This window comes from Rattus norvegicus, chromosome 10 (assembly GCF_021556685.1).
Source record: "Rattus norvegicus strain SHRSP/BbbUtx chromosome 10, alternate assembly SHRSP_T2T, whole genome shotgun sequence".
Classification (NCBI taxonomy): Eukaryota; Metazoa; Chordata; class Mammalia; order Rodentia; family Muridae; genus Rattus; species Rattus norvegicus.
In genome coordinates, this window is record NC_141543.1 from 90,498,534 (window position 1) to 90,515,289 (window position 16,756).

At 44.3% G+C, this 16,756-nt stretch overlaps 1 protein-coding gene across 2 annotated transcripts; it reads right to left on the bottom strand.

Moving 5' to 3' along the window:
* Positions 1-3,053: 3,053 nt before the first annotated feature.
* Krt25 (keratin 25) lies at positions 3,054-10,811 on the bottom strand. 2 transcript variants are annotated; one of them, NM_001008822.2, is given in 8 exon segments: positions 3,054-3,441; positions 3,774-3,841; positions 4,623-4,840; positions 5,411-5,536; positions 5,621-5,782; positions 8,463-8,619; positions 9,784-9,866; positions 10,307-10,783. In NM_001008822.2, coding segments are annotated over 8 exon segments (1,341 nt in total). In that variant the 5' UTR covers positions 10,724-10,783; the 3' UTR covers positions 3,054-3,331.
* Positions 10,812-16,756: the final 5,945 nt, after the last annotated feature.

Consider the following 16,756-nt stretch of genomic DNA (forward strand, 5'->3'; position numbering starts at 1 on the left):
GGCCTCTGTAGAGACCGAAAGCGAATTTCAGCTTTCCAGGGCTAAGCTGTGTGTTAGGGACTAAGGTGTGAAGTGATTAGTGGTAGAGGGTTTCCTTCAAGGTGAAGGGAGCGATCTGGAACTAGGTCATGAAGTTTTCACACGTGCTGTGAATGTATTCTGTGACGATGAAGTGTGCGTTTAAGCGAAGTTTCATGTTGCTTTTAAATTTTATTTTTGGAAAAATCTTATCATTTTACCTGTATGGATGTTTTGCCTGAGTGCATGGTGTCCTCAGAGGCCAGAAGAGAGAGTTGGATTCCCTTGGACTAGAATTATAGGCAGTAGTGAATTTCCAAGTAAGTACTGGGAATTGAACTCCAGTCCTCTGGAAGAGCAACCATTGTTCTTATCCGCTGAGCCATCTTTCCACCAGAAAAACAGTTTTACTAACCAGTAAACATTTAAGCCACGAAGTGACAGACATCACACATGATCGACTGGGAGACTGCAAGCACAGAAATATATATGCTACTCAAAATTATTTTAAATTATATTCTTTCCATGTTTATTTGTGGTGTGTGTGTGTGTGTGTGTGTGTGTGTGTGTGTGTGTGTGTGTGTGTATTCATGTGCCACAGCAGACAAGTGGAGGTTTAAATTGTTTATCTCCTGCCATGTGGATCTCAGGGATTGAACTTGGGTCGTTAGGCTTAGCGGCAAGCACCTTTGCTCACTGAACCATCTTGCTGGCCCTGAAGCGAGCATGCCTTACTACACAGCCAAGCAGCTAAAACCCATCATCCTATGTTCTCAAGATAAGTCATCACTAGTTGTTCAGGAAGACCTGAAAGATATTTAAGTTTTGTGTCACATGTAGTAGAAACCCGCTTGGAGGTATTAAGCATGCTTAGATTGTGTATACACACATGTTCTAGGGAGAAATAAGTCCTATTTTGTAGTGCTTTCCAGTGCCTATGGTATAAATTCTTTTTTAGGGTTGATCTCAAGCTAGACACGTTGGGAAGAGATAATTAGAAATCTCTCAGGAGATGGTAAAAGCATTTCAGCAGACCATTGTGCATGATTTATTTACATCTATTGAGATTTCCCTTTTTAGGCACACTGGTTAGTGACAATCAGTGTGTAGTTGTGTACAGTTTTACAGTTGGGAGCGTCAGCGTAGATAATGAAGGAGGGTTGACCGGTAGGCAGAGAAGAAGAGGGCATCAGATCCCATTACAGATGGTTGTGAGCCACCATGTGGTTGCTGGGAATTGAGCTCAGGACCTCTGGAAGAGCAGTCAGTGCTCTTAACCGCTGAGCCATCTCTCTGGCCCCCATGAAATATTTTTTGAAGTGGAATTTTCTGGGAGATTGCAATGTTTTTGATTCACATAACCTGTTATTCTGGCTTTAGTGGCCCGTAGCTAAGATTGTATCAGATAATTCCTGTGTTCTTAAAGGACGTCACCATCTTTTCTCTTTGATGTTTTCATACAGAGCCCCGAAAGGGAAAATCCCCAAATGGGTTAAAATGCAGATAACTTATCCACAGAGGGACAATGCACAGCTAACAGGCTGCCTTTGATCCAAGGAAATCAAGTTTACAGTTCATCTAATAGGTATTCCCAACCTGTGGCCCACGGGCTACGTACGTCTGAGGATAGTCATAGCTGTGAGTGCAGCCCAGCACGTTTGTAGATGTCAAAACATTCAGTACTCCTGACTAACATACTTTCTTTTCTTTCTTTCTTTCTTTCTTTTTTTTTTTTTTTGGTTCTTTTTTTTTTTTTTTCGGAGCTGGGTACCGAACCCAGGGCTTTGTGCTTCCTAGGCAAGCGCTCTACCACTGAGCTAATTCCCCAACTCCCTAACATACTTTCTTAATTGGAATGTATGAGAGCTCCCATCCACTCCTGAGGATTTTGAACAACTTTAATAACGAAACTCATTGAAATATACTTCCCCTCTACACACACGTACCCACACTCATGCATGCACGCACATAAAAGTTTTTAGCATGTTAGTGGTCCTTTTAGGCTCCACCAAGCATGCTTGGCTTGCTGTAAAAGGACTGTTTGACCTCTCTTTGCTCTCTCTGACCCCTTTCTCCCCCTCTCTCCTCCCCCTTCCTTCTCTCTCCAAGTGTTTCTGCCAGCCTCTTCTCTCCCTCTCTCTCTCTCTCTCTCTCTCTCTCTCTCTCTCTCTCTCCTCTACTCCCTTCTCAAACCTCCTTCTCATGCCCCTGAATAAACTCTGGTGCTTTGGCATGGGCCTGCTGAGGTACCCGGTCCCATCACACCATGCTACACTTTACAAAACATATCACAAGAACATGTATATTCACATATGTACACATATATGAACATACATGTACACATACATACACACGCCTACTCACACACACACACATACACACACACACACACACACACACAGAGAACATGAAAATAGGAGGACTCATTGTGAAGAGGAAGGGGATCAGCAGGAGTTGGGGGACAAGAGTGTCCTGGGAGTGCATATGCTTGAAATATATCACATGCAAGCATGAAAACATCATAATGATGCATGTTATGTAATATTAATTTACACTGATAAGGAACAATGACAAAACCACAAGTCTATGGACATGATCTGGATTCTAAGTCAACTTTTGCTCTAATCTCTCCTAATATTTGGAATATTGCTGTGACATTATATTCCTAAGGGAAAATTAAATCGCTGTGAGTATTAAAATTGGAGTAAAGTCAGTAATTATTGGATGTCTACCTCACTTCATACAAGGCTTCGAGACAAACGCTTTCTTCGTTCCCAGTTGCGGATGAAGAATGTGCCGGGCATACATTTTACCAACGCTGGCAGGAAATAGGCTCCCTCTGTCAACCTGTCAGTGGAAATACTCTTTATTCTCTCTGACCTTGTCTAGAAATCCTTGTGAACACCTAAGGGGGGCGACCTCTTAATTAGTGTGTAAACTTTTCACGAAAACCCAAAGTTGCTACGTGTTCATAGTCCGCGGCACAGCCACGGACCTTTCAAAGACAAGACAGCGCCAGCCACCAGAGGTAAGTTGCTCAAGGGAGGTTTATTGACTGGAAGGAACAGCTAACAGATGGCTGTAGGGTAATCAGGTGAGCCCTGGCGTTCATTTGCAAGCAACATCCCACCAGATGGATGGGGAGTTCTGCTGCTGCTGCTGCTGCTGCTGGCTCAGAAGGAGAAAGGAACAGAAGACAACAGGACAGACATTTCTTTTTTTTTTTTCCCATAGGCTTGCTCATTTCCCAGACGCATTTCACGCCTTGTCTTCTCTGAAGCTTTTTTTCTTCTTCGTTTGCTCATGATCTTTGCTAATTGCTTTGAGATTTCTCTTCCAGGGAGTGGAGCCTAGTGGTTAGAATCTTGCTGCGTTGGTCCACCTCCTCTAGGACTTTCTTAACCACTATGGCTTTGGGGGAATCTGAAAATCGCAAGTTAAGGGAAGATTTTTAGCGAGCGAGAAGGAAATGAGTAAGAGGGTACAGAAAGGAATAGTAAGATGGTTTCCCCCACAAGCGTAGGTTAGAGTATGTAGAGAGCACAGATGTGATTTATCTTTGGTGAATTTTAATAACCTGGTTGGGCCAAATCACGGTGACTTTTGACATTATTAAAAATGAGCACACACGTCTGAACTCAGACATGTAGCATGCCACGGTATCCACTCTAAGTCTTACTGTAGCATAAAAACAACGGCCTGTGTGCTGGAAGTGAGGGGGGGCTGACAGAAGTATGGGATTTCCCTTTCATTACCTTTGCTTTGGTTTCCCGCGTTTCCAGAGGTGTAATCTTTAGACTTGTAACTCGAAGACTTACAGGCCCTGTGGAGACACCAGAAGAGTAAGGGGGGAAGGAAGCCCGTCTGTTGGAGAACCAGCATTAGGCTTTCTCTTGCTCTTTGGAGAACGGGGTCAGTGGGTCACAGCTGAAAACACTCTAACATTAAGAAGCAGCAGTTTAATCTCCATTCCTTGCTGTGTTGGGTTTGGCTAAGTGCTGCTGATTCGTTTCTTGGCAATGGAATGCGGTGCTGAACACTCAGCATCCACGGTAACAGAGACAGTGGCGTTTGTTCCTCGTCACTGATGGTCACAGTCTGGTCCCTGACCTAGTAGATAAGGGCATTTCGGGGTAGTCATCCCTTAGCATCGGTGAGGAAAGGTGCTGTGATTGTAATGGCTTTAGAGGCAAAGACTGTTCAAATATCATCATTGCTAGGGTTGCCTATTGTTTACATAAAACCTATATGCATTCTCCTATACCTTGAATCTCCGGGTCACTTACAGTGCCGACTGGAATGCAAAGGGTGTGCAAGTAGTTGCTGTCCTTTAAGAGGGAGATCAAGGGGCTGGGGATTTAGCTCAGTGGTAGAGCGCTTGCCTAGCATGCGCAAGGCTCTGGGTTAGGTCCCCAGCTCTGAAAAAAAGAAAGATTAAAAAAAAAAAGAGGGAGATCAAGAGGAAGCCTGCGCACGTCCAGCACCAATGCCCTGTTTTCTTCGCGATAGTTTTCTGCTGCGGGTGTTGGAATCCACTCTTGTGGAAGAGGCAGGCGCAGAGGAGGGAACGCAAACACATTTGCCACATAAACCCCTTCACCTACCCCTCGTCTCCTCCTATGAGGAGGCAGTAGGTCTCGATCTCCTTCTCCAGGTGGGCCTTGACGTTCAGCAGCTGCTCATATTCCAGCTTCTGGCCCTCGGTCTCCGTCCTCACCTGGTGCAGCTGCTCCTCCAGGGCGCTGATCTGAGCCTGGATCTGAGCCAGCTGCGTGCAGTAGTTGCCCTCGGTCTCAGTCAGGGAGCACTCCAGAGAGTGTTTCTGTCAGGAAGAACAGAGAGTGGGTGAGAGGATGCACAGCCCGTTCAGCGAGTCGTCCCTAGCTACCGTAGTGGCCCCTGCCTTTAAAGCCCAGAGCTTGGAAGGCAGAGGCAGGTAGATCTCTGTGAGTTCCAGGACAACCTGGTCTACACACTGTGTTCCAGGCCTATCAGAGCCACATATGAAATCCTATCGCAAAACCAAAACCAAAACCGGATAAACAAACATCAAACAAACAAAAACAAGCCAAGGACTGGAGAGATGGCTCAGCGGTTAAGAGCATTGACTGCTCTTCCAGAGGTCCTGAGTTCAATTCCCAGCACCCACGTGGTGGCTCACAACCATCTGTAATGGGATCTGATGCCCTCTTCTGGTGTGTCTGAAGACAGCGACAGTGTACTCACATACATGAAATAAATAAATAGATAGATAAATAATTCTTTAAAAACCAAACCAAAACAGAACAAAAGTATATGTGGGTGTCTTTTCGGCAGCAACTGGGTGGGGCTTTTAACCAGTAGGTAGAAACTGAAAACAAACTCAGGGAGCTGTGGGAGATTCCTTCCATACCGTGGCCAGGAGAGACTGTAGTTCAATCTCCAAGGTTTGGAGCGTACGTTTCATTTCCGTCAGCTCATTCCTGGCTGAGGTGGTGGCGCCCACGTCCTCGGTGATCTGCTGCTGCAGCGAAGCGCTCTGAAGTGATATCCAAGAGGGGCAGAGTTTAGTTTGGGGAACAGCACAAAACACAGAGGGGCAGCATTGTCCGGCGAGAGTTACCTTCTCTTGGAACCAGGCCTCGGCGTCCCTGCGGTTCTGCTCAGCCAGGGCCTCGTACTCGGCTCGCATGTTGTTCAGCAGGACGGTGAGGTCCACGCCGGGGGCTGCGTTCATCTCCACATTCACGTTACCTCCGGCTGCGCACTGCAGAGCCTGCATTTCCTGGAGGCAGAGGGATGTTGAGCTCAAGTCAAGCGGCACTTTCAGGGAGTCTAGAAGCTTAGCTTTCGACAGAGCCTTGCTTTCCCTCCTTGGCTCTGCAGTGACCATCTCTCCACATTTTATAGCGCCCATTCATTTGACTTACCTCTCGAGGCCAATGACCTCGTCAAGTGTCCCGCTTCGTTCTGAAAGAATCTTCAAGGTTTTTATTATTGTGAGTCAAACCCTGTTCCTGAGGCTGCAAGTCTTCAGTTTAGCTCTGAGAGTAAGCCTTCATTCCTTCACAAGTACAAGTCTTTAAACCTTTTGAAAGGATAGCCCTCTGGCTCTGGCTCTTACTGGATTGAGTAAATATGCTTTCAGTCGGTCTTCTTCGGTCAGGTAGAGAGCAAGCACCTTGATGCTTTCTCAACTCAGGGACTCCCTGAAAATGCACAGCCTCAGCATAACCAAAAGGTTGAGTTCAGATAATTTGAGACAGTTGAAATGATATAAATAGATAAATAAATAAATGTGTGTGTGTGTGTGTGTGTGTGTGTGCGCGTGTGTGTGATCGTTAAGTTTACACAATCGTTATAAAGCACCCCTTTGGACTTTAGTGTGATTTCTGGTTCTGGGCAGTTGCAATTGTGCTAATTTGGGAAAGTTATGATTTATCTGAAGCTTGAAGCTCCTTGTAAAAATCCCTCTCTGGTGGTGCTAAGAGAAGTGGAAGGATTATTAATAATCCTGTGACCTTCCAGTATTGTTTGCCACGTGAATGCTGGCTATGGTGACTCCTGTCATCTGGAGGGCGGGGATCTGTTCTGCCATCAAAGACTCCGCAGTATTCTGTCTGCGTGGCGTGCTGTTGGCGAGCAGTTCTAAGTGTCTCTGTGGACACAGGTGTCCCTGCCAGGCTGGTGTAGGTTGGCTGTCTGCTGTAGAGACATTCCCTCTCCTCTCCACCCCTGAATCAGAGGGGCTGGCTTTCCTTCACGATGCCAACCCCCAGGTCCTTCTATAATGTCCTTCCTGGTAGATGCTCTATCTTTGTTTCTCAGTGTGGCTTTAAAGGCCACAGGATTTAGTGAAAACTTTGCCAGTTCAACCAAAACAAAACAAAACAAAAAAACAAAAAAACAAAACAAAAAAAAAAAAACCAAAGGAAAATCTGTGGGCCATCCATAAGTGAAGCATTTTAAAAAAAATCAGTTGCTCCTAATTCATCAACAATTCCCTGAGTAACTACCATGGATCATAACCACATGTGAATGCAGAGAGCCAAATAAATGCTATAATTCAGGTCGGTTAATTTACAAATTAGCCTCATGACTAACCATGAGCGTGTTAGCCTTTGCTCCTGATTTAAGCTTTTGTGTTAACTATGGGTCTTCAATCACTAAAAAACAAAAAAACAAAAAAAAACAAAACAAAACAAAAAAAAAACCAAAACCCAAAGATTTAAAACATTACCCCCTCCCCCATATTTTAGTACAGGAAATATGGACTGTAAGAACAATGGCTTCGTGGTCAAGTGAGCACTTCGAAGGATGCTATGTGCCTGGAAGTGTAAGTTCTAGTATAACAGTTCAATGGTAGTTTCACCTTTATCACTGTGTCTATTAGGAATATTTTAGGGACTGGAGAGATGGCTCAGTAGTTAAGAGCACTGGCTGTTTTTCCAGCAGCCACATGGTGGCTCATGACCATTTATTTACAGTGGGATCTGATGCCCTCTGGTGCCATGAAGGCACACATGCAAACAGAGCACTCATACGTGTACATACATAGATCTTGAAAAGCAAAACACAGGAATAATTATGGCAGAAGGTGTAGAGAGATCAGAAGAACCAGAGGCAGTTCATGATGTCAAGGTAGGAATGGTTTCTGGACCCCATAGGGCGGTTGTATTTAAGGATTCACAGATTTAGTGACAGCGTTCACGAGACTCACACAAGCTCAAGCCAGACAAAATCCAAGCATGGTGCTTGAGTTGGGCACAAAATCCTACTCGTACCGAGGATCTACTGACATTTGACAGCAGCTGGGAGAGAGAGAGTCAATTTTCTCCAGCAATGTGACCCCTGGCAGTGACTACACTCCAGGCTGCATTTCCAAGAGTAATTACACTTGATGGACTCGATGTGAATAGGGGAGAAGAAAACTCCAAGTTGGATAGGTGGGGAGGTGAAGACAGAGAGGACGGAGACAGGAGGGGGTGGGGGAGGAAGGGTGGATGCGGCCAACATATATTGAGTTCTCAAAGAATCAATGCTAATATTATTAAAAAAGAATGTCTTATTATTAAAACTGAATACCCGATGTATGAGGTTAAGGCGTGCTGCTGTTAGGTAGAAATTTAGACTCGGTTTCTCAGGACGGCCTTTAAAGCACATTCATTTCATCTAATTGGGTATAATTGTCTAAGTGGTCTGCTTAATTTAGTGATAATGACAGCCAGCCACTGATCTTAGAAGCCCGATCGTTCTGGAAAGAGTGATTCCGGCTCCCCCCCGCCCCCCCAGCCGTGGGAAAAAGGCAGAAGGAGAAGGGCGGATAACACAGGTAGCTCATCACCTGCAAAGGCAAGCTGGCCCCCGGTGGGGTGAGCCGTGAGTCTTTAGACCGATTTCTGGTTTATGAGGGGAGGTGTGGTGCTGTGTGCCGGGAGGCCGACAGCCAGCCCGTCCTCTCTTACCTCTTTGTGGTTCTTCTTGAGGTAAGTCAGTTCCTCACTCAGGGTTTCGTACTGAATCTCCAGGTCAGTGCGGCACAGGGTGATTTCATCCAGAACCCTGCGCAGCCCGTTCACGTCAGCCTCTACGCTCTGGTGGAGGGCCAGCTCGTTTTCGTACCTTCAAAAGCGTCAGGGATGTTTCCAGGGTGTCATGGTTGGAGACAGGCACCAATCATGGGTATACTCGGGACTTCTGAAGTGGCAAACCTGGCCACTTTCATGACTTCTTTGAAGTAGATTACATGCTTAACGGTTTTTTTTTTCTTTTTTTTTCTTTTTTGGAGCTGGGGACCGAACCCAGGGCCTTGTGCTTGCTAGGCAAGTGTTCTACCACTGAGCTAAATCACCAACCCATGCTTAACGTTTTGTAAAACATGTGAGAGGCATTTGACAAAAACAAAGAAGCAGATTACCGGGCTTAACAAAGAAGCAGATTACCGGGTTTACCCCAGTTTTAATAAATGATCACTAAAACTAGCCAATGTATAGAAAAGTGAAAGCATTCTCTGTCTCTGTCTCTCTGTCTCTCTGTCTCTCTCTCTTTCTCTCTCTCTCTCTCAAGCAGATTACCGGGCTTACCCCAGTTTTAATAAATGATCACTAAAACTAGCCAATGTATAGAAAAGTGAAAGCATTCTCTGTCTCTGTCTCTCTGTCTCTCTGTCTCTGTCTCTGTCTCTGTCTCTGTCTCTCTCTCTCTCCTCTCTCTCTCTCTAAAGAATCTAAGAAGGGTTTTGATTATACACACCTCTAGCTCCCTAGCTCTCCATCCACTCCCATTCCCCTTGGATAACCCCCAACATGGCCACTCCCATATTTCCTTTTTTTTTTTTTTTTTTTGTGACTTAGCCCACAATCAGCGCTGCCTGCTGGGATCTTGACTGATCTTATTGGCTTGACTTTTTTCAGGTAACCCTAATAGTGAGCACGTGAATGGGTGGCTGAGTCTGCTGTGTCCAGAGTCTTACTCCTCCCATCCTTTGGTTCCAACAATTTTTTCACCCCTCTCTGTTTGTCCTGCGTACTTTAAATCCGAACGCTTTCCAACGCTGGCATAAGACTGACTAGAACTCGATGGATAGATTAAAAAGAACCCTGAATTAAGGGGTTGGGGATTTAGCTCAGTGGTAGAGCGCTTGCCTAGCAAGCGAAAGGCCCTGGATTCGGTCCCCAGCTCCGAAAAAAAAAAAAAAAAAAAAAAAAAAAAAAAAAAAAAAAAGAAGAACCCTGAATTAAGACCGAGTGGATAGCCATGGATTCTTTTCGCTCTGGGACGACTTACTTGAGTCTGAAGTCATCAGCCGTGAGCCTGGCATTGTCAATCTGCAGAACGGCATTGGCATTGCTGGTGGTGGAAGTGATGATCTGGAAACCAGGAGTTTGACTTTTTACAAAGGCTACTTATCACAATAATTTTTAAAAACGTGAAGGTTTTCTTAATTTTAGAAAACGCTAATGATAAACATTAACTAGGCTGTTAGTCAAGGGCATTTTTAATATGGAGTTAAACACTTGAATCTACTTCATGATTATTCCCAATGCTAAAGTGAAATGCCCTTAAAAATAATAACCACTAATAATCATGTAGCGTGCTTTTTTTTTCTTCTTCAGTAAAAAGGACGTTTAGATAGTAAATTACATAGGTGTGATGTGCAAAAATACACTTTCTTACCTGGTTTTTTTTTTTTTTTTTTTTTTTTTTTTTTTTTTTTTGGTTCTTTTTTTCGGAGCTGGGGACCGAACCCAGGGCCTTGCGCTTCCTAGGCAAGCGCTCTACTACTGAGCTAAATCCCCAGCCCTCTTACCTGGTTTTTAAGATCATCAATGATGGGGAAGTATCTACTGTAGTCATGATCGAGACCGCGGCATGACCCAGGTCCAAATTTTTCATACCAGCCCTTGATCTTCTGCTCCAGGTCAGCGTTGGCCTCCTGAAGTGCTTGTACATTATCCAGGTAGGAGGCCAGGCGGTCATTGAGGTTCTGCATGGTCACCTTCTCATTGCCGGAGAGGAGGCCCCCCTCATTCACAGTGAAGCCAGCACAGGAGTTGGCCACACCCGTGTTTCCTCCTGTGGAGCTGCTCCCAAAGGCGCAGGAGAAGCCACTTCCAATGCCTGCTACGCCACAAGCATTTGCAGCACCAAAGCTGGCGCCCCTGAGCGATCCTGTGCTGGGACGAGCATAGGACCTCTTGGATCCACTGGAGAGGCGAAGAGACATGATTTCAGGGCAAGCGTGTCGCAGGACTGTGTCCTTGAAAGTCAGAATAGAGTGCCTTCTGCCCCCGATGGTTTTGTTTGCCTTTTTATAGACAATTCTCTAGGGTGTTCTATGAAATTCTGCCTACATAGGGTAAAGCCCGGCTTGCCAGCCTCAGCAAGTTAGCGTAATTGGATGATTTTTTCTAATTAGTAACTAACATCGTTGGGTTCGTTTCTGTAGAAGGGCAGTTGCCCCTAGGTTAGTGTTTATCTGAGAAATGGATCCGGGTGGAGCAATGTCAGGCTCATTATTACAATTTAAAATTACCAGTGAGTCATAGGTTACTTCCAGCCGAGGCTGATAACGCTTGTGGCTCGATCTCAGAGCAGGGATTTGGTATCAGGGGTTTGGGGGTTATTACGCCAAGACAGGTTTTGAAGGTTTGGGGACTTTGATGTTTCCATTCTTCTTACGTTGGTCGGGAAGAGCAACAGCTACACGTTTCCTTCCCACTTGGTCCTTCAGTCACTAGGCTGCAGTTGGTTCTGAATTCCTCGTCACCATTCCCGATGGGAAATTAGCTTCCATTCCGCTGACACCTGCAACATACTTTGTTGACACTTATGAGAGAGCATAGTTGTCCTCTCCTCTCATCCATTGGTAATTAGGAACACGCCCCTAATTGCTGGTATGTTTTGTGGGAGTTTGGAAGGACATCACCGTATTTCCTGACCTCACAGAATTTGAAGCCAACTTGGGAGGAGCAATTTCATCTTTCTTTTGTGGTTTATTTAGCTCAGTTGAAAATCATTGAAAGGTAACTAACTATTCTCTTAGTGTGGGTTCCTACATATTTATTGAAAACCCTTAATATGTAAAGCCCACATTTAAATGACAGATTGAAATTACACACACACACACACACACACGCACACACACACACACACACTATGGCGTTTCATTACGCACACACAATGGAATGAGCAAGTCCAGCTAATTAACACACACTTCTCTCACATATTTCTGTGGTGAGAACATTTACATTGCACTCAGCAGTTTTCAAGCAAAACATGCGTTGTCATTAATGTAGTCACCCAATTGTATAATGCATCTCCTGAACTCCTTTCTCCTAACTGAAATTTTTTGCTCCTCGACCAACATTTTCCCTTGTACTGCCGTGAGATTAGTGAGGTCGAATTTCTTTGTATAGGTTTTTTGACAGTTTCCTTAAAGGAATGCCTTTTAAATCAGATTGCTTTTTTGTTATTAAGTTCTTCATATATTTCAGGTACTAAATTTTTATATATTTATAATTTACATATGACATTTATAATCTGTACATTTGTATATACATATATTTATATGTTATTTCACATATATGACACTAATATTTATATATTTTGGGTACTAAACAATCTTACTAGATATTGCCTTCACAGTATTTTCTCATAGTGTGTGGAGTAGTTCTTTACTCTGTTCTTTTGTTCTGAGGAAGATTTTTAGTGTTTTGTAGTTCTGTGTTTCTAATTTTGCATTTGTTGACTGTATTTTTAGCTTAGCTTCCTCCCCCCCCACCGCCCCGCAATGTTCCACATTTCCAGAGGACTTAAATTTGACTCCCAGCATCCACATGAGGCAACTCACAACTGCCTTTACCTCCAGCTCCAGGGGATCTGATGCCCTCTTCCAGGCTCCACAGGCAGTGCACAAATATGGGGCACATACATATACAGATATGCACACATATGTACACATAATTAAAGTAAATCAGAAAAAAGGTTTTTCCAGACATGTCAGGAAGTTTTTTCTTATGATTTGTCCAGTAATCATATTTTCTAAGCCATAGTTTTAAGCATTAAATTCATTTATTTATTTAATTAATTTATTTATTTTACATAGGATTAGGCGAGGACCTGAAGCCTTCATTTCTTCTCCAGTTTTCAGTGCATTATCCGTTGAAGAGACTGCCCCTCATGTATTCTTGGGATCTTAAAGTAAATTGATTGTGAATGCATGGGTTTATTCCTGGGCCCTTCATTTTCATCTGTGAGGTTATGGGTGCGCTTCTGTGTTGGAACACAATGTTTTACATTCCTGACATTGGTAATAGGTTCTGGGGTCAAAGCAAGTAATGTCTTTTACTTCACTCTCTTTCTTCCTTCTAACTGTTCACAACTGCGGGCCCATTTGAAGCTCACTGAACATCTTCCACAAGCTTTTTTGTTTTTTTAAAGGAATTATTTATTTATTTTATGTCTATAAGTACACTGTAGCTGTCTTCACACACACCAGAAGAGGGCATCAGATCTCATTACAGATGGTTGTGAGCCACCATGTGCTTGCTGGGAATTGAACTCAGGACCTCTGGAAGAGCAGTCAGTGCTCTTAACCACTGAGCCATCTCTCCAGCCTGAAGCTTGTTTTTCTATCTCTGTGAAGGGTTTACTGTAGTTTTAAAAAGAGATTTACTGAATCTGTATATTTTGACAATTTCAATTCTTTTAAATCTACAAACAGGAGATATATTTCCACTGAGTTTTGTCTTTTGAAATGTTCTAAAATATTTTCATCTATCCTTTTGAGAATTTCACACGATGTATTTTGATATTTACCCTTCAACCCCTCCAAGATTCACCCATTTCCTCCCTTCCCAATTTTGTATTCTTTTTCATAAGTAACCCTTGGCTCCAATTTGTGGGGCTCACATACTCCGGGGTGTGGGGCCAGGAGCATGTCTATTAAGAGACTGCTCATTGTCTACACCTACCGGGGCCCACACCCTTAACACTAATCCTCCCTCCCCTTGTTGCCATCAAGGGTCTAGAATAGCTCCTCATTTAGGGAGCTGTCAGTGGAAAGATCCTCCACCTCCTGCATCAGTCACACTTTTTTCTTGGGAACTTTTGTGCTGTGGTAAAGGGATAGCTTTCTTCTGTGATACTTTGTTACTGCTGATTTTCATATGTCAATATTGTTTTTTACACCATTCCTGAATTCACTTATTAGTTCTATGAATGTTTGATCAGGCATTATACATATTTTTTTTCTTTTCTTTTTTTCAGAGCTGGGGACCGAACCCAGGACCTTGCGCTTGCTAGGCAAGCGCTCTACCACTGAGCTAAATCCCCAACCCTGGCATTATACATATTTACTTATATCTTTTTTTTTAAAAGAAGATTTATTTATTTAACGTATGTGAGTACACTGTCACTGTCTTAAGACACACCAGAAGAGGGCATCAGATCCCATTACAGATGGTTGTGAGCCACCATGTGGTTGCTGGGATTTGAACTCAGGACCTCTGGAAGAACAGTCAATGCTCTTAACCACTGAGCCATCTCTCCAGCCCCCCTCTACTTATATCTTTTAAAAAAGTTGCTATCGTTATCACTATTGTGTGTGTACACATGTATTTGTTATATTTACGATGTGCATGCATTCCCCAGCATGTACACGGAGCCTGAGGGATGACTCTGGGGAGTTGCTTCTCTCCCCCTAAGCTAATGTGGAGTCTAGGGATTGTGCTCAGGTCCTTAGACTCGTGTGACAAGTGCTTTATCCACTGGGCTATCTTGCCAAGTACCTCTACATTAGTTTTTGAGATAGGGCCACTCACGGAAACTGAAGTTTACCATTTTATCTAGACCAGTTGGTCAGCAAACCCCTAGGATCCTCCTTTGTACCCCCAGCACTGGGGTCATGGACTTGTTGCCAAGTCTGGCTTTCCAGTGGGAGTTGGGAATCCAAACTTTGGTCTTCATGTTTGCACAGCAAAAAATCCCCCTGTTGAACCATCTCCCTAATGCTATTTAGGATTTAAAACAGAACAGCAGTGATGGGCTAGAGCAATGGCTGACTTAGTGTTACGAGCACGCACCTCTCCATTCCCAGCACTCACAATGGGTGTTTCACAGTGTTCACAGCTAGGCAAGATGACTGATCATTATTGTTGTTGTTATTATTATTAATTATTATTATTATTTTGTCTCAGAAGGCTGCAAAACATCTTCCAGCGCCATGAGAGCTGACCAGGAGGGAGGAAGCTTCCTGGGAAATCACTGCTGTGATTTCTCCATGTCATATAGTCAATGCCTGTTTATGTCGTTTGTCATATAGTCAGAATGTCATCAGCAATAGGTTCTTGTTGCCAAGGGGAACCAAGAGCAATGGCAATAGTCTGTAGTTTTGGGAGGGGATCTCCAGGATACCCTTGACCAACAACTTGAGGGGTGATACATGCACACACACACATACACACACACACACACACACACACACACACACGCATATGCACACACACATGCGTAAAAGCAGTAGGTTTCCATGTGGCCTTTCAAACACCCTTAGTGTTAGCCCTCTCTTCACCCTCTCCTCTGCTCTCCTCTCCCAGCCCTCCCCCATCTAAGCCTCCATCTCCATTACTCCTTTATACACAACCCACCTTTCATTTATCTTCAAATTGTTTTTTTAATTTAATCTTCTCTTCTCTTTTTTCTTCCTCTTCCACCTCCTCTTCATCCTCCCCTACCTTCCTCCCTTCTCTGTTGAGAGCCAGGCTGACCTAAAGGTTTCTCCGAGCCCCAATGGAAGCATGAAGGGAACATTCATTCTGTGTCCTTGCCCAGGAGCAGACGTGGCAAGGCCAGTCTGGGGCTGGAGCTAGGGCCTTGAAAGGGTTAAAGTTTCTGTCCCTGGAACTTGGCTATTCCCACTGAAGAGAGTGGAGTTACCAGTCCTCAGGCTGCTGTGTGTTTGGTCTATAATGTTGTTTTGGAAACCCCGTGTTCTTTTTGCGCACCGTTACTTCATTAGCCTCATACTGGCTTTGTCCCATTGTATGTTATTTTCTACTGACTCTAATTCCTCCCATGGGAATAGCACACAAGGTGCTGTACTCCTTAATAAGCTTGCTTCGCATAAGACATAGCAAACCTCCCAGTTCTAAACTTACCTGTTTCCTTGTCTTCTCATCCTCTGGTCCTCAGGGCTTGTCACTGAAGAATGAATGTCGGTCCTGGTCACTCCTCCTTTTCCCCTTCCTTATTCTTTTCCTTGGACAGGGTTTCATATATTAGGCCAGCCTAGAATTGGCTGCGGGTGCAGGCTGTCCTCACACTTAGGACTCTCTCACCTTGTTTTAATGAGTGTGGGGATTAAAGGCGTGCGCAACCAGACCCATGTTCCAGCCCCCTCCCAACTTCACCCCCCCCACCAGTTGAATCAAATTTGTGCTTCTCATATGCATATGGGCTTGGAGATGATCTACTTAACAGGGGTCATATCTTCTCCTACTCCTGGAAGCCATCACCTGTCAGTAGTGCCTCAGCTAAGTTTGGGGGGTGGGGCTTGTGAACTCCTCCCTGTTTCATTCATGTTTGATGACTGGCTTGATATTGTGTTCATCTTGTGTGGGCAACTACAGCTGCTGTGAGTTCATGGGTGCAGTGGTCCTGCCTGTTTCAGTCTGGTCCTCTATGGCTTTTGGCTCTTAGAGTCTTTCTCCATCTTCTGAGATGGTCCCTGAACCTTGGATCCAGGGATGTGATATAGATGGTCCATATATGACTGAGCCCTGCAGGACGTTATTCTCTGTGCTTTGATGAGTTGTGAGTTTCTCTGTTAAGGGTTGTTCACTGCGTAGTGTCAGGCATGGTCTTGTGCACAGAGGCTGTCAGTAAGACCTCCTGCTTGAGTTCTAGGTTTGCTTAGTCATCACCGTGGGGTTGGAGGGGAAAGACACATGCATTCCAAAGTTGAAGGAGACCTCACCAGGCTCAGAAACTTTCCCTGATCATTCATCTAAGCATCAGAAGTGTGAATGAACCATAACGATCTATGGATACATTATCTTCTACACCCATAGAAGACCGAATAGGACGTTTACACAGTAAACTGGGGTTTGGGACCCAAGGTTAGGACTAGTGTCCTTTCTGTTGTTATTGAGGCAAATGGGACATCAGGGTGAAGCACAGTGTTTTCTTATTACATCCTTGGCATAGTCATGTGGGGGTCAGCCGTGGAAACCAAAAAGAAGCAGATACTTAAAACTAA